Source organism: Agelaius phoeniceus, chromosome 1 (genome assembly GCF_051311805.1).
Source record: "Agelaius phoeniceus isolate bAgePho1 chromosome 1, bAgePho1.hap1, whole genome shotgun sequence".
Taxonomy (NCBI): domain Eukaryota; kingdom Metazoa; phylum Chordata; class Aves; order Passeriformes; family Icteridae; genus Agelaius; species Agelaius phoeniceus.
This window is the reverse complement of record NC_135265.1, coordinates 70312964-70331271: the sequence shown is the minus strand read 5'-3', so window position 1 is coordinate 70331271 and position 18308 is coordinate 70312964. Positions and strand designations below refer to the sequence as shown.

General features: G+C 36.7%; 1 protein-coding gene across 1 annotated transcript in view; it reads left to right on the top strand.

The window, feature by feature from the left end:
• Positions 1 to 18308, top strand: part of EXOC2 (exocyst complex component 2) — a 126478-nt gene that overhangs the window by 14043 nt on the left and 94127 nt on the right. Inside the window, exons 3-5 of the mRNA XM_054630018.2 lie at positions 4620 to 4796; positions 6248 to 6374; positions 16201 to 16314. Coding sequence (XP_054485993.1) covers positions 4620 to 4796; positions 6248 to 6374; positions 16201 to 16314 — 418 coding nt within the window. The remainder of the gene's footprint in view (positions 1 to 4619; positions 4797 to 6247; positions 6375 to 16200; positions 16315 to 18308) is intronic.

Genomic DNA, 18308 nt, shown 5'->3' with positions numbered 1-18308 from the left:
AGATTAATTTTTTGCATGATAGCATCTGTGTTGAATGTAATGAGGAATGCCCTAATATGCACTTGAATCCATAAATTCAGAGATACTACCCAATGTGTAACCAACCAGACTGACTCTACCTTTTTAGATGAACCCTTAGTCTGAGTCAGCATCCTGTGCTGAGCATGAAATGCTTTTTGCAGTGTACTAGAAGGGAGTAGATGTAATGAGATGCTCTTTTGTTACTTTCTCAGGAACTGAGAATTTCCTCTTTGAAATGTTCATGTCAGAAGTGTTTTCAGTGTATTCAGAAAGTCACTGGGGATTTTCTCCCATATTTGCCCTAAACCAAGAAGTTGCTATGCCTTGAGTTAAAGTCAGTTTGTGTATCTGCAGCAGTTATGATAAAGCAGGTTCAGTGATTTAGCTATACAATACGAGAAGAATTTTTTTAACATTTTTAACATGGTAATTTCATTAGAATCATTGTAGCTCCTGTGCTGGAGGAGGGGACAAGATCTTTTCACTGATTGTCCTGGTCACAGACCTTGTTCATTACTGCTCTCTTGCTTCCTTTTCAGGCTGAAATGTCTTAGCTTATTTAATTTTTCTGCATGTATCCTTGGCCTTTCTTCTTGTTCTTCAGTGAATCTCTTTTACTTTCACTACCAGTTGTGGGTGTCACATCTTGGTTGTGTGCACTGTTCAGGATGTGAATGTTCTGTGGCATAACACTCTACTTTCACTTTTGTTTTGTGTTTGGGCCGTAGAGTTCAGTTTTCTGTGTAACTCCTACTGAGAATCAAACTAATGTTTTTGTTGTTCTGCCTACTATAGTTCCATGATTAAATGAATGAGGATTAGTAGTCAGTTTGAGCCTGCTATCTATTAATTTAAGGTTTTGCCTGCGTGCATCTTGTCTTTGTTCAGTGAATTTCAGCCATTGTGTTGTAATATCTACATTATAGTGCATCGCTCAGTCTACTAAGTTCTGGCTTGCGTTTTTCTGAGGTTAATGGACTTCACATTCTGAATAAATGAATATCATCAGCAAACTTTATAACCTCTTTATCTTGTCATGTATAAGTGCACTGAACACAAGTGATCTTGGCATATACTGTATGGAAACTTTCCTCAGTCAAAACACATCAAATACTGTAACCCTGTTTCTGTTGCTGAGCTATTTATCCATTAGCAGTTCGTATCCTATAGCTGCATCAGTTTCTTAAGCCTTTCAAGAAAGATTCAGTAAAGGCTCCTGAAATCCAAGTTAACTATAACTACTGGAATTTCCCCTATTTTTTTTGTAAGTCACGCATATGTGTACTTCAGTAGTCATGTTAGAGGCAATTTGTCTAATTTGTTGTGGAATCATGACTCCTCTGAAGGCCATTGGAATTTTGTTTGTCTTTGCTAGAAAAAATATTTCACTTCATGGCTGTAAACCAAAGTTCACAAATTCCATTCATGGCCACCACAATGAGCTTTATGGCCAAGCATAAGCTACTACATTTTCCACTCCACTTCAGTTTGCTGTCTCTCAAAAGGAGAAATAGTACTTTCCTGAGCTGCTAGGTGAGGTTGCAGTACACTATAGAATTCATATTGAAAAATCCTCAAATAACTGATGATGTTAGGGGTGAGTATATTTCTGTGTATTTGTGTGGCTGATGTACTTCAATAGCCTCATTAGCTCATTGGTATGATCCTCTTAGAAATGATCAGTGTAAGTTCTGGGAAGGAAGACATGTCCTGAGCTGTACCTCGGTATTACAGCTGACCAGCTGCTGATATTTCTTCTTATATTTCTTTCAGAGCAATATTTGTAACACACAGCTGCTAATAATTTTATGCTTTGAGGTAAAAATAAATAATGCATTGCCTTATTTTCTCCTTAGTTCAGTTATCAGCTTTGTCCAGTAAGTGACTAAGGCTCCAGATAGGTAAAGATTTCTTTTAATGGTTAAATTAGTCATGTAAATACTCCCTGTTACTTGAATGGAAGTACTTGGAAAAGCGAGGCTTTGTAGGCATGAGAGTTAAGCAAGTTTGAGTGTGGTCTTTATAAAGTTTAAAAAGTTTGAGATGCATTAGTGTAAAATGAAAAGCAAGAATTTTTTTTTCTGTGTATAAACACAGTATCACATAGTAGAAGAACATTCTTTTGGTTTCATTTAAGAGAGAGCCTTCTAGTAATCTCTTTGTATCTTTGAAAGCAAATGAACTTTTTATTTGTAACTCTATAGCTCATGGTAAAAATGTCAGATCCAGGAGGTACCTGTAACATATGTGTTTTCATGGTTTAGCTTGTCTTTTAAGACATTTGTAGCTGTATTTTTTAGACATTGTAAAATTGTCCGTATATGAGCTTAACCAAAATCGGAAAGTCTCCATAAGAGTATTACTTATACCTATTTATAGAAAGGCACATAAAAACTGGAAGCTGAGAACGATGTTCTCAGAGATCTTTATACCATGCAATGGATTCAAATTAAGTTTTACTTAAAGGGAAGTTTCCTATTTCTGGAGAAAGAAATGTGGTAACTGTGCTATCAAAACTCCTCCCCCAACATGCCTTTATTTGTTTTAGAAATTGCGTTGTGCCATTACTGTTTCATGTGGTATATAAAATCTTCATAGAGACTTAAGTTCCTTTTGCATTTTTAAGATACAGGCAAAGGACATTTCCTACCATTTCAAAAGTATTGGACCTTGTGTCTTGATGTCTTGAGAGCTTTTGGAACCTCTGATGAGTAGACAATAATTTATACAAGGATCTTCAAACAGTTACTGTAGCTTATTTCTGGATTTTAAAGTATTGCTCAATTGAACCATAAATTCAGAAAATACAGGGTGAAAACATCTTTATAAATTGTTTGGGCAAAGTATTTCAGTTAGTCTTAGTTCCTATCACAATCTTTTTTCTTTTAGAGAAGATGCAAGCATAAAGCTGTAAGAGATGTAATAATATAACAATATAACATAAGGTTTTATTATTGCCTGTATGTAATATGCATCCTAATATATGGGGTTTTTTCTTTCCCCATGAAACTAAAACTTGACCTGATTTAAATTTTATGAGTAAATAAGCAAAATATTTTTTAAAGTCTTTCTATTTGTATATCCTATTTCATCCCACTCCCCCCCTTTTATTCAGAAAGGACAGTAGATTTGCTTCCTAAATATTCTTTCTCAAGTAAAATTAATTTCAGTTGTAATAAGATTCAGTGCCTTTCCATTTTCCATTTTTTTCATTTTTGGATTTCATTTTCAAAATAGTTTTTGGCAGGGAGTAATGCATTTTTATGTCTGACAGCCATGAAAACTGCCAAATTTCTCTGCTGTGTCATGTCAGAGACTTAAATTGTGAGAGAAAATAAGTGTGAAGCTTTTGTAGTAAGTCACATGTGCTGACCCTTTTCTCTCTCTAAGTATTTTCTAAATTGGTCAGAGCTTTCTAGAAACTAAAAACAAAAGTCAAGCCAGCAGGGGAGGAACTGCTCTGCCTGACTAATTTATACTCCAGTACAGCCAACACACTAGTACAGCCTTGTTCTTTTGGACATAAGGTAAAATGTTTCTGGCTAAGGGTGTTATTGAAGAAGAACCTAATGAAGTTGTTCTCCAAATTGATACTAGAGCAGTTAGGATCTTGCCAGTTTTCCAGGACAGCAGAACTGCTGCTACGAATATGGACATAGTTCTTCTAGATCTGAAAAAATAATCCATCTATTCCAGCATCCAGAGTCCTGATCTGACTAGAACCAATCAGTTGATTGTGATCAGTTGATGATTGATTTGATTGATCAGACCAATTTGATGTGAAATCTCAGGAAGCCTTGGACCTTACATTAAGGTGCACCTTGGCTCTTAAGTCATGAGAGAACACGTGTTCTTGAGCACTGAAGCTTGTAAGTCTTTTCCTATGAGAAAAGACTTCCTTGTATTTAATAGTTTGTCATCCTTCTTGTGAGAAAGTGTAGAATAGGGGATAGATGAGCATTACATGATTATTCTTTTATATAACAAGGGCAGTTTATTAATCAGAATCAGTCTTGCATTGTGGATTTTTTATAGAAGATGTTGGGATGGAATATTCGTCAATTAATACTACTTCAGCCAAAACAGCCTTCTGTGTCCACTGAAGTACTGCTAAACAAATAAGGTTGAAGAAACATTGTTCATTGTAAATATTTTACAAAGAGTCGTCTTTTTTTTTTCTGTGCAAAGTCATATAGACTGAACTTGTGAAAAGTTTGCTGTGTGCAGCTTTTAAGGGAAGTTTCACAGAAATGCAATACTGAACAGCAGTTCTCCAGTGTCTTGCAGACTGAAAATCTATTGTTCTATGTGAAGTAAAAGTTGCAGTAGGCCAAAAGTGGTGGAAGAGATTAAATAAGTTTCAAACTGCACTGCTTGTATCTCATGAATTGTCACTGGTCCAAAAGACCTGAAGTCACCTAGGAAACATCTGAAAAATGTATTTGTGTTTCCTTGACTGTAATTGACTGTAGAGGACTGGTGAAGGATTATATATTTATGTAAAACACGTATAGCATCATAAATGAATTTGCATTGCAGAATTTCAAAAGATACTTCTATTAACAGAATTATATTTCTTTTTTTTTTCTTTTTCCCAGGTTTAACAATCTGTGGGCACAACTGTCTCCTCACTGCAGAATGGATGTCTGCCAGTAAAATTGTGTGTCGAGTTGGACAGGCTAAAAATGACAAGGGAGACATTATTGTTACTACAAAGTCTGGTGGCAAAGGAACTTCAACTGTTTCCTTCAAACTACTTAAACCTGAAAAAATAGGTATATTTCTTGTTCAAATCCATATCTATTTTCTTTGCTAAAAAAATATATGACTGAATGCCTCTTTGTATAAAATGTATGTTTGAAATGAATCCACCTCAGGACAATTTTCAGTTGTTTAGAAAATGCAGAGTACATAAATGAAATATCCATATATATATAGAGAGAGAGAGATAGAAACTCAGAGTATTGGTAAAATTATTCCTTTCCAATATCTTGATAAAATCCTTAGTGATGAAGGATCTTTATCCTTTTCTTTATGGAATAGCTCTAAACTTCGGAAATTTTAGAAAACTTAATAACAGATCTAGTAATTACTCCTAAGTGTAGTAAATAAACACAAAGTCTGGACCAGCTCATGAGCTTTACACCTAAATCCTGAGCTGACAGTTAATCCTTTAAAGGAAGTTGAGTCCTCAGTGACATTTCTTATTTGTAATTCAAACCATCCTGCAAGACGAAGTCTTAAGTATTTCTCATGAGATGCTTAACCATTGAAATTATTTTGCCAAGCAGTCTAGGACCTCTGCTTAACCTAGAAACCAGTCTAAATACCCTGTGGATTGAAAATGTTTCTCTCAGAACCCCTCATTGATGAGCTGGATAGTTATCCTTCCTAACAAGATAGGAAAGATAACAGTTCCCACAAGAGCTGTTTAAGGTTCTTATTCTCAGCCCTTCAGTGACTGTTAAATAACGTGTGATTTCTCCCAAGCTGCAACAATATCTTAATAATAGAAAGGTGAAATGTGTAAGTGGAAATGTTACAAAGTGGAGCTTTTGCTGATGTAAGAGAAGAATTCATATTTGAAAATATGGGAAAATGTGGGGATGGAGTAATTTCTGGTGTTGCATCTGATGGGTATGTTAAAGGAGGGCAAGGCCAAGGGTATGGCTGGCTCCATTTTCAGCTGAGATTCCAGGACATATTGTGCCTCACCTTTATGCATTGTCTGTGCTAAGGCACTTGAAGTAAAGTCAGTTCTGTGTCCTTGAAGTCATTTATCTTGGCATGTGGCCAAAGTTCAGTTACCTTTTGGACAGCAAATGGGACAGAAAAGGAATCTTCCCTAAAATATGCAAATGAGAAGACTTTCAGTTAATTGCTCTTTTGAAAGTAGCAGATAACAAGGTTTGGACAGAAACCAAAATACTTGCAGGAATGAAAATACTAATACTTTGTGGTCAGGAAAAAGCTTCTAATGTACGTGAAGCTGTGCACTCTGCATAGGCATAATGTTTGATGCCCAGCCATGAATACCTTTTCAGCAGCTATAATAAAATAATTTAGCATAATTGCATCCAGGTTGTTTTGCCATGTATCTTTCAATATATTACCTCGGCATGCATTTTATATTTATCAGGATTTTTCAAATTAATTCAGTATGTTAGAAGTTGATGGTGCTGGACTGCCCTTGTTGTTTTAAGGATCTGTGCTTTGTTTTCTCTAGGTATCTTGGATCAGTCTGCTGTCTGGGTGGATGAAATGAACTATTATGACATGCGCACTGACAGGAACAAAGGGATTCCCCCCTTGTCCTTACGTCCAGCTAATCCGCTCGGTATTGAGATAGACAAGTGAGTACCAAATGCCTTTAATCCACTTCTTTAGTGCTTTTCTCTATATGTGTCTTTGTGAATTCCAGGGAAGTTTAATGGTTTCCAGGGCAGGGAAAGATTTAAAAACACATATATCTATTAACTGCTAGTATTCTAGTTGGTACTCTGAGTTGTTAGTGGGAGTTGTATCCTACTTGATAATCCTCTATTTTGGATCATCAATTAGAACTGTAGATAATCTAAAAGCCTGATATAGAACCCCAGTGATGTTTAGATTTTGAGGATTGGTAAATAACCTAAGGCTTCAGATTTATTCATTGTAGTTACAGAATACCTACTGTTGCATTTGAGTTTCACGGGGCTTTTAAGGATATTAGATTGCTATCTGTTGCTAAAATTGCACTGTAAAATGTGATTTATTATACCACATCAGCTAGTTTATTTTATTGAAATACTAATACTGTTTTCCAGCACACAGTCTTCTTTACTTAGTTCTTAAGTACGGTGTAATTTATGACATTTTTGTCTGAAATAGTAACTTTATAGTGAATGATAAAGGGAATTAGGGGTCTTTAAATGGGACACTCTTCAAACCTGCCCAACTCTTAGAAATAGCATCAGGAATACTTTTCTTAATCAAGATGCCAGCTCTACCAAACATAAGGCTATTTAAAATTAAACTATTACTAAGGTCTCATCTGCTGAATACTCTTGTTTGTGAGGGAGAGTGCATTGGAAAAAATCTGCAGTGTCCATTGTTACCTTGTTCTGATGACAAAGCTGCACTTTCCCAAATTCCACATGGGATTTCTAGCAGATCCACACCACCTTCCAGCCTCTGGCTGTGCATTTCTTTCCTAGTTTGAATATATATTTTTCTTTCTTTTCAAAGTCCTAACCCAATTTTTTTAATAAGCTGGAGATTTTGTCTCTTAAAGTATTTTTCTTTAGCCTTTGGTGTAACTTCTGACAGGTAATTCTTTCATGTTCCTCAGTTTTCCAAACCCTTGCAAAATGTGTACCTTCATACTATGGACAGTATTCCAATGTGTTACTAGGAGATTTTCTGTCACTCTTTCACTCTCCCTCACCTTTTTGTAAATTAAAAACCCCATAACAATCCTTTTTACCACTGTGCTACACAGCAGCTAGCAATGAGTGCTTTGTTAGCTGATTCTCTTGAGTCGCTTCTTATAGTTAAGACATTGTCCATATGATAGATTAAGAATTATCATAGAGAAACTTAGACTGCATCAGTTTAGGATTTGCTAAATTTAGAGTTGTCTGTTTGGATGTTTGTTCAATAGAAAACCAATCATGTTATATTTTAAATGTTTTTTCCTGAAAACATTAGAAAATGTATTACTGAAACCTAAAGTTTCATTTGAAAAGAAATAAATCAGAAACATATAGATACAGCTAGGAAATAATCCTTCATAGAGGGAGGGAATTAGGAAATCTTTGGGCAAGCATATCGAGCCTCATTCATTGTTCTTGATCTCCCAGGTTCATTGCAGGAGAAGCAGGAAGATTATGGCAAGCACCAGTTTGAGAGATGTATCACTGAGCAGTTAAAAAAGTAGTTGTGTGGAGGAATTGAGGGGTTACATTGTGCAGAGGGGAAAGAGAGGAAAAGCCTGGTCTGCCCTCCTGCTATGGTTGACAGCACAGTTCTGACTATAGATGAACATTCTGGGTTTAATTAAAGAATACCTTCTCAATGGAAAATCTTCCATAATTTTCTTGATAAATTGGAGCAATGTGAGGTTTATTTCTATAAAATAAACTTTAATACCATATAGTTTAGCTAAACTCACATTTGCAAATGGAATAGATAAGTATTGAGAAGTTGTACAAGGTAGTGAAAAAAGGCAATTGTAAACTAAGAAAGAGAGTGAATAAGCAAAAAATTAGCAATAGCCATTACTAGATACAGGAATATTTGTCACTAGAAGTGATAAAAGCTGTTAGGATGCTCTAAAATAAAAGATGTCCTGATATGATCCTAATAATACTGTTGTGTATGCAGAAAGGCTCTGCAACATTATGGATCTCTCTTTTATTCAAACCTTTGGTTTCTTTAAATGTTTTCTTTAAACATATGCAAATTGATAAGTGTTCTAATTTTGAAGCTGAAGCATTTGACATTGGTCTGACTTGTTGGGATTTACAGCCCTTGCAGCCTGATGGCTGAGAAGGAAGGGAAAGGAGTGCCTTGTGTTGATTATGCAAATAGTGGTAAACAAAAGAAACATTAATTGAGAAGCTCAGGGAAAAAAGCAGTGAAAAACAGATGTGATAAAATGGAATAGGAATGTGAAGTATATAGGAGTACACTAAAGAGAAGGCAGAGGAAGGTGATTAGACTACAAACTGCAAGAGAAAAAGGCCCTCCCTGTAGAAAGTGATTATCAGGCATTAGCAAATGATACAGAAAAGACAAGCTGCAGCGTGGGAATGATTTAGGGGTTTTTTGGAGTGATTTTGTTGTTTTGTTTTGGTTTTTTATATGGGTTATGCTTGGCTTTAAAAGTTCCTTTTGTGGCTTTTTAAAACATTTTTATAGTACTTTTTCCAATTAAAATCTGTACTTTTTTATAGCACTTTGTCCAATTAAAATCTGTTTTAAAATTCAAAAATTTTACCCATTTTGGTTAACCATTTTGAACCATTTTTGAACCATTCAGGTGGATACTTTCAAGGTGCTGCAAATGAGACCTTGAAATAAGAGAAAAAAAGACCTTGTACATAATGAAAAGAAGAGATTCAGTACAGCAGTTTGGTAAATTATTAGGCATGGACAGGGACAAAAAATTATTCAGACTCAGCAGATAGAAAATTGGAGTTTAATTGGGAGTGACGGAGATTTAGGTGAACAAAAGGTTTGAACTATGAATTAAGGGAAACATGTAATAGTGGGTCTTTCTATTAATAATTAGAATACTGCCTATAGATGTATTGTAGGAGTAACATAGATATATACTCAGAATATGCACTGGAATTGTCCTTTCATATTCAAATTCAAATGTTGCAAGGATGCAAAAAAGACAATGATGTATATACAGTCATCCTCCTGGCTGTTCTTTTACATGATCAAGATATTTTAAATGTTATATATGTAGTCAAGATATTTTAACTTCACGTGTATACATAATGTTCAGGCTGTCATCTTTCAGCCTGCAGGTTTAGGAAGTAGTAAATATACGTAATTGCTGCCTGATAAGTTCTTCATATTTTCCAAGTATTAATTGCAGTTCCTGTGTCATGTAACTAAGAATCTCACTTGCTAATAAACAAAGTCAAGTATATTGTAATGAAACTTAAACTTGCTGGTCCATGTGTTTTGGTGGTGGTGATCTTTGAAGTCACAAATGTATTTGCAGAAGAGTGTTTACACACTTTTGTTCTCCTCCCTTCCTAAAAGTTGTTCATTCATCTTCTAAAACACAGAGCTGATCCAGTCAGGTAAGGGGTTTTTGGCATTGATGTAACTTAGTGCCTATTGTGTGTATGCTGTGAGATAGTCAATTCCCACCAGAAAATAGGTACTTAAAATACTTAATCTTTGAATTCCGGTTTTTAATATTTAGTATAGGATTTAGTGTCCTATCACTACCTTTATGCACACTTTCAGTTCAGAGCAGGTCTGTGCCACCTTCCTCCCCAGGGAGTATTCCTGGCTATGATGTTATGCAGATATAGCCAGGAATCCTTACAGAAACATTGAATTATAGAATAGAATCACAGAATTGTTACAGTTGAAGAAAATTCTCAAAGCCATTGAGTCTAACTTTTGACCAGTCCCCATCTTGTCAACTGAACTATATCCCCAAGTGCCGCATGCAGCCATTTCTTGAACACCGCCAGGGGCAGTGACTCTACCACCTCCCCTGGGCAGCCCATCCCAATGCCTTATGATCCTTTCAGGAATAAATTCTTCCTGATGTCCAACCTGAACCTCATCTGGCTGTATCCTTTTGTCCTGTCGCTGGTTGCTTGGGTGAAAAGGCCATCTCCCATCTGGCTACACACCCTCCTTCCAGACAGCTGTAGAGAGTCATAAGGTCACCCCTGAGCCTCCTTTTCTCCAGACTAAACACCCCCAGCTCCCTCAGCTGTGTCTCACAAAGTTGCTCTCTAGACCCTTCACCAGCTCAGTTGCCCTTCTTTGTATGTGCTCCACTATCTCAAATCTTCTTGAGTCAAGGAGCCCAGAACTGGACACAGCACTCAAGGATGTGGCCTCACCAGTGCCGAGTTAGAGGGGGACAGTCACTCCCCTGGTCCTGCTGGCCACACAAGTGCTGACACAGGTCAGGATGCCGTTGGTCTTCTTGCCCATATGGGCACACACTGGCTCATGTTCAGCTGCTGTCAGCCAGCACCCTCAGGTTCTTTTCTGCCAGGCTGCTTCACAGCCACTCTGCCCCCAGCCTGTAGCTGCCTGGGGTTGTTGTGGCACAAGCAACATTAAGCCTTGTTGAACCTTATGCAGCTGGCCTTAGCCCAACAATCCAGCCTGTCCAGATCCCTCTGCAGAGTCTCCCTACCCTCCAGCAGATCAATACCCCTACCTAACTTGTTGTCATCTGCAAACTTAAGAGTACACTCAATCCCATTGTCCAGATAATTGATAGAGATTCTGAACCAGACTGGCTCCAGTACTGACCATCCAACAGCTGGAGGTATCTCCATTCATCACCACTCTCTAGGCATGGCCATCCAGTTTTTAATCCACCAAAGGGTACACCTGTCCAAGCATTAGGCTGCCAGCTTTTCCAGGATAGGTTGCAGGAAGCAAAACGAGTATGCAAAGTAGTTGTCTCAGTATGAGAAATGTGGAATTTGGTGTGAAAATTCTGACCTTAGCAGCAATGTGGCAGTACTTTGATTGGTTTTAACAATTTAGAGCTGTTACAAAAGCAGGTTGGTAACACAAGATGATTCAGAATTCTGTATGGTTCTGGGAGAGAACCATATGTCTCGTAGACACCGGTTAAATATGTTGATGGAAAATTTAGATCTACATGATAATTGTGAATGAATTGCTTGTTCCGATGTACCACATACTTCCTCCTCCTGCATGACAAGTCCTTGTTTAACCAAGGGTTCCCTGACTCCTCTAACTACTCTGTCAGACTAAGAAAATTAATTCTCTGCAAAACAGTAACATCAGTCAGACCTAGTGGTGGTTAGAAAATTTTTGAATAGTGTTTGTTGTTTTGCATGTAGCAGAGGTCACTCTGGTGGATCCATCTCGTACATGAAAGCAAAGGCTGACATGCTAAGTACATTCCACATACTTCTGTATCCACCCACTCAATACAGATGCTTCCCTCTTCCCACGCCAGCTTCCAAAACAGTTCATTTGGGAGAAGGAAACAGATGATCTTGCGCTGCCACCTAATGGTGAACGTCAGCTTGCTACCACGAGATAGGAAAAGACTTTCTGGAGGCTAAGATGTTTATTTTTAAATGGCTTGTATGGAAATGCAGTAAATTTCATCATTGAATGTGATGGGCGTGTGGAAACTTGATCACAGAGATGCATGCAAAAAAATTCTGAAAGCTGCAAAAGAGAGTTACAGTATAGTCCTAGCTTTATGATATTAAAAAATAAAGTAGCACTTACTGTTTCTTAGGTTGATGCATCAGCTGCAGCACCCAGCCTATAATCTCTTAGTAGATTTCTCTTACCACATTCTGCCAGTTCTAAAATACAGTTGCCACTTTGTTTTCATATTTCTAATGAATCCAATGCTACTAGGAAGGAATTGCCAGAGTACACCCTTGCCTTGTTGCTATTGGAGAGACCTTTGTTAACACCTTCTGATTTGTTGTGTTTAGTCTACACCAGTGTCCCTTACGCTGATCTTTTTGCATGCATTATTAACACAGTACAGCTGGTACAAAGCCAGCTTCAAGGAGTCTGACTGGTACCAGACAGAGGGGGGAGTGTACAGCAGCTCTAGCTGGAGCTTGTTTATGCTGGTTGCTATTCAGAATCTGTGTTTATCTGAAGTTGCTCCTTTTGACCTTTTAGAAACTCCTATGGAACTGAGCTTCAATTTACCTTTTGGTGTCTATATCTTGCTTTGGGATGCACACTTAATCTGCAAATATGGTCATATATGCTGAAATTATGACTAAGATTCTGAAGTTCTGGGAACAAAACAAATTTTACAGAAAAATTACTACTTACTAAACTGTGTTCATTGTCAGGCTTTGTTAATCAGTATCTGTTGTATCCTGTTGTTCTTATTTGATTGTGACTGCTTCGAGGCTGTGATTACCCATGGAGATTTCCAACTAATCTCTGGAGAATGTAAATGCTGTATATGGACACAAGTTCTGTAGATTTGTAAGAGCCCATGTATCCTGTACTGTTAAATTAGGATTATTGCTATTAGTCTATACAGAACCTGAAGTTTGGAGTAGTGCAAGGAGGGACTTCTATTGATAGGCACTTGTGGTACAAGTGAATTGAACACATGTTTTGAATCCAAAATAAATGTGCATGACCTTTACATGGAAGCAAGGACCACTACATCTAACACTGTATGATGCTATTAACTGTACTCAGCATGTGTTTGAGGGAAGTGAAAGTGTATCGTGGCTTGTAACCAAATGTATTTGTATTATACTTCTCATTAATATAACCAGTATGTGAAATCTCAAATTCTTTTGTATTTAAAATTGTTGCTGAAGCATTAATAAGACTATATTAAAATGTTAACTATAGGTCTAGTATCAGATCTGGTTCTATTCTAGGTAAATTGTGTGCCAAGCAGAAAATACTAGTATACAAATCCAGTATGTGTATGTTTGCTGAAATAGTAAAGGTACTGTAATACTTACGGTTGTCAAGGGTGGTAAGCTTCACTCTTCCTTTTCTGAAGTTTTCTGGATTCAGTTTGTGGTTCCCAGTATCTTTTACAATGATGACTTCTTCATGAAGTGATTCTTGATAATGAGCAAATCAACAGAGAAATGATTTACAGTTTAATTGCATGCCATCATGATCTAAGCTTTTGCTACTGGTTCATCTTCACCCTGTAATGTTGAAAAGAATAAACCAGAAATACTTTCTCAAGTCATAAATGGGCTTGTTTATAAGTAAACAGTAAGCAAGTTTTCATGAAAAAAACTTCCAAAACCTGACTTATTTAATTTACTAATGGAAGTTAATGAAACAAACTTGTGTGTACGTGGAGTCAGTCTCTTTTTAGATGCATCTGGCCAGACATTCTACAAATATAGTTGCTTTCAGTTTGAGCATTTTAGTATGCACTTCATTTTGAAGACAGCTGTAGCAAGTCTGTATGTAGCAAGCTGTAACATATCTGCTAGTGGGAAAACTACTGGTAAAATGCATGATAAAAATAAGGGTACTAAACCGTACAGTATAACATATTGTTAACATACCTCACACATTCACGTTCATGTTTCTAGTCTGTTGTGACTATAAATAATGACTGTGCAGACTAAAATATGTCTGCACAGATAAAAGCATCGTTAATTTATGGTTCTACACAAGTACATCTGCTGTAAAAAAAACCTCCTAATAACTTTTCAAGGCAGCCAAACATCAAATTGAAAAAAAAATCCTTATTTGTGTCCCTCTGTCTGTAGACAAGATTCATTTGCAGTAATTCATTACAAGTCTCTCTTGGTATTGGTATATTTGAGTGTGTGTGCTTTTTGTGTTATATCTGTCTCTTTTGGTTTTGGAGAACATACATGGAAATTCTGAAAAAATGAGTGAAATTCCACTTCTGTATTGATTGCATTCACTTAAATAGTGCTTGCACAGAATGTCCAAATCTCTTGCAAAACCTCAAATTTGTTTTCATGGTTTTGTTTTTTAGTATTAAAAATGCAGCTGTCCACAAAGATGTCCTCATGTGTGGATCTAATATAAATGCTTTTTTGTACAGTTGTACTGTGTATCACATGTGAAGTACTATCCTTCAAGTTCATGTTCCTTCTGGGCACTCTTGACTAATTTGAAGGCAAAATAAAGTATCTTAAATTGTCTTTAAATGAAGAATAAATTGAAACTTTCTTCTTACACCCATCAGCATTTTCTGTTTACTGTCATTTGTGAAATTTAAGGTCATTGAAAATCCTGAATCTTACTACTTATGTCCTAAAGTTTTATTGTAATATCATCACTTTTTCATTGAACACAAGCAAATGTTGGGACCCTCATTTTCTTGCTGCAGTTGTTTCTCACACTATTTTCCCTCTATCTCTACTTTTCATATCTGTCATCACTTTTCCTTGAATCTCATTTGATTTTTTTTCTGGTTTTTAAAAAGTATTGTTTCATGCCCCTGCTGTAATCAGGTGCTACTGATGAAAGACTTCTGTACCATGTCATTATGTACGTAGGTCCTTTGTACCTGCTTGTGCTAATGGCCATTTGGATATGAAAAGAAACTTCCAGGAAACAACTCCTCTCTATATAATTGTACTTTTTAATGTGCCCGCCTTTAGATTTGTTTCACTTAATCTGCTGTTTGCTTTTTGTAATAAAAACAGCTTTAACTATCTTGAAACATGTTTAGATTACAAAAAAAACCTAAAACTAACACTAACACTAAAGCACTAACTCACTGCTTTTGTGTCCATTTAAATGGCTTTTCCTGTGTGTTAAATGTAATTTTTATAACTGACTCTGGATTGCTACTCCCACTCAAGTTTGCTCTCAAATGCAAAGAATGGCAGATTTTCATTTGCTTACAGTATACTTTGTATAGCAAAGCTCACCTAACTTGTGAGCATCAGAGAGGGACTTCATTGTCTTTTGAGCTGGATGTTGTGATCCAAAAATGAAAAATTTTACTGGAAAACAGTACATTTCTGGAATAGATAAGAATATTTCACTTGAAAGGGACATAAGTCCATCTAGTCCAACTGACTGACCCATTTAGGGCTGACCACAAGTGAATTTGTTTGCTACAATTAGTCTCGGAAGATGGGATGCAGCTGGTGGTGAAGCTGAGAGGAGGGAGTGCACCTGGTGATGTATTGAGTGCATGGTGGAATGAACATGGCCAAGTGTTGAGTGTGTGTCCAGACCGAGGGATAAAGGTTGTCGTGTTTTCATCAAAAAGTGCTTTAAATATTTTTGTTACGCAGACTTAAAGTAAATGGAATAAATCGTCTGGATGAGTATCTTAGAAATTACTTATAGTTTTAAAAATGCTGTTGTAGAGAATCTGTTTTTACAAGGAATTGGCTCACATGGTTTCTTCATTTGTAGAAAGTAAGACTGAGTAAAAACTTAGAGAACCTGCTGACTGCCTCTTCCTTTGTTTTGTGTATGGTGACAGATCAGTGTCGCCACACACAAACAGATCAGTGTGTTCTGTTTTGCAAGAGAATTATTTTAACTCAGTATTATACTTTTTCCAGTATTTGTATATAATGGAAGTATATTCTGTGTATCTCCCTTTCATGTTTCTCTGACTTCTGCTGCTCAGGAATCAATAGACAATAATTGTGTGAGATAATTTACAAGCTGCCAAACTTCTCATGCCCTGCCATTTTAAAGTTAAATAGAAGCGTTTTGTACAGACAACATTTCTGTCTAATGTGTAATAGTGAAATCAAAATTGTGAAATTAGTTTTAATTAGAATAGATTTCAGTCTCTCCCAGTCATGTTACGTGTGTCAGTAATAGCAGGTTTAATTTCAAGGTGAGTTACAAGTTAATGTTCCCATCTTATAGGGAAGTGATTTGGTATTTTTTGTTAGTTCGGGGTTTTTTGTGAATGTTTTAATTGTAAACTGTTTACAAGGCTATGTTTCACTGAAGAAATGAATATTCATTTTTCAGGGGCAGATTTCCTCAAAAAGATTTAGAGTTGCTGTTTCCTGGGATGAGCGCTGATTTCACAAGTGAAAACTTTTCTGCTGCCTGGTACCTGATAGAGAATCATTCAACAACAAGGTTTGTTGCTGTCATATAAGTAATTGCTTTAAATGCAAGACACTGATGGTATTTCATTATGCAGTAGATGTGTCAGTGGTGGTTTGCATTTACATCACATAGTCACAGTTGTTTCTGGTGTGTCTGCTTGGCCTGAAACTTGAATCAACCAATTTGCTTAATCTGCTTCTAAGACCTTGTTTTTAACCAGACCTAATTTATGATTGTTTTTTTTTTTATCCCCAACCCCCAATATCAGATGGAAGCTGTCTTTCTTCAAACTTTAGAAATCAAGAAGTTAGCATGGTCTTGAGTGGAAACTCCAGGTGTTAAGTCATGAACAGAGACACAGGTTATGGGCACTGAACAGATTACTAAAATTGTTTGTATCAATTAAGTTGTAGTTAACACTTCTGGAAAATGTTACAGTAGGATCTTTGAGGTAAATCCCTTAAAATCTTGGCAATTAAGATCTTAATTTAGAAATACAGTTCACAGTATGTACTTAAATTAATGTGTTATATAAATATGTTTTTGCATGTACCACTGAATTCCAAAACTTTTATCTGCTATGTATTGACATAATACTGGAAGCCATTTTTAATAGAGAAAATGAGCTTCTTTTCTTGTTTTCAGCTAGATACTCCAATTGGTATTTTAAAGTGAAATATGACTTTACAAATTGTTTTAGTTTTGTTTCCTACTAGTAAGGTAGGTATTGGTTTTGGGGGTGGGAGGATATTTGGTTTTTAAAGCTCCAGAAACAACCATTACTCTGCTTGGGAAATACTTGATTTTCCTCTCAAAATGGTGGTACTTTAAAGGGCCAGAACAGCAAGAGAACATGATTGCCTAATACATGTATAGTGACAGGATCTTTTGAAATCAAGTAACTAAGAGAAGTCATTCCAAATTAATTATGTCTGTCAGAATCTGATAACTTTGGGGATCATCAAGTTTTTTAAAAAAATTAGGAGATAATAAAGTGATAAAGAGTATACAATTTTTGATGTAGGTCTTTGTAAAAAAATTTCTCCATGTTTGGCCCTTAGACTGTTTCCACTTTGTTGCTCATTCATGTAGGCACCAGTGACACTGCCCAGAGAGATACAGAACAGATCACAAGTGATTGCAGACTGGGGACAACAGTGAAAAATGTGGGAGCCTAGGTATTCCCTTTGATTTATGTGTGAAGAGGAAAGCTTCAGGTAATAGGGATGCATCCTGTAGATTCGCAGATGGCTATACCCCTCATTTCAAAAGCAGCACTTTTTTCTTCTGTAGCTGGGTCCGTGACTAAAGAAAAAAGACTGCTAGTGAGAAATGAAATTAATTGGAAAAAGTGGGGTGGGAGAATGGGAGCGTCTTTGCCAGCAGGTTTGCACTTTGGTGTCCGAAACTTCAAATTCAGGATATCAGGAGATGGTGATAACAGCCTGCAGTTTAATGAAGGGAACAGAATGCTACATGTGGGTTCAGTAATGGCATTAAGAATGCTGTAGGTAATTACAAAACTAGCTGGAAGTGTCTAACCTTAAGTGCCTTTACACACTTATGTGCTCTCTGAGAAGCAAGAGACATGTGGAATTAGACAAACATACTACTGGAATAAAGTGGAATAGCTGATGTACCTAGTATTTTGGGATGGATAGCAAGAGGATACCTGAAGAAGATACCCAGGAAAAAAGAGAGGGACTTGACCTTCATGTGAAGAACAGCTGGAATAAATATATGGGCCCTGTTACAGAGCAGGATGGTTGAGATCTTGTTCAGCAGTCTGGAATGGGTGACATTGCAGTGGCATGAGGAAGTGAACAAAATCTTCCTTAAGCAACTTGGGGAAGTTTCCAGAGAGCAGACCCTGATTTTTGTACAAGATTTTAATACCCTTCATATTTACAGGAGGGGCAGCAATCCTAGGAGGCTTGTGAGCAGCTCTGGGAATGATTTCTAACATAGCTGCAGTGTGGGCCTTCAGGGGCACTACTCTTCTGAGTAGGATTTTTGCAGACGAA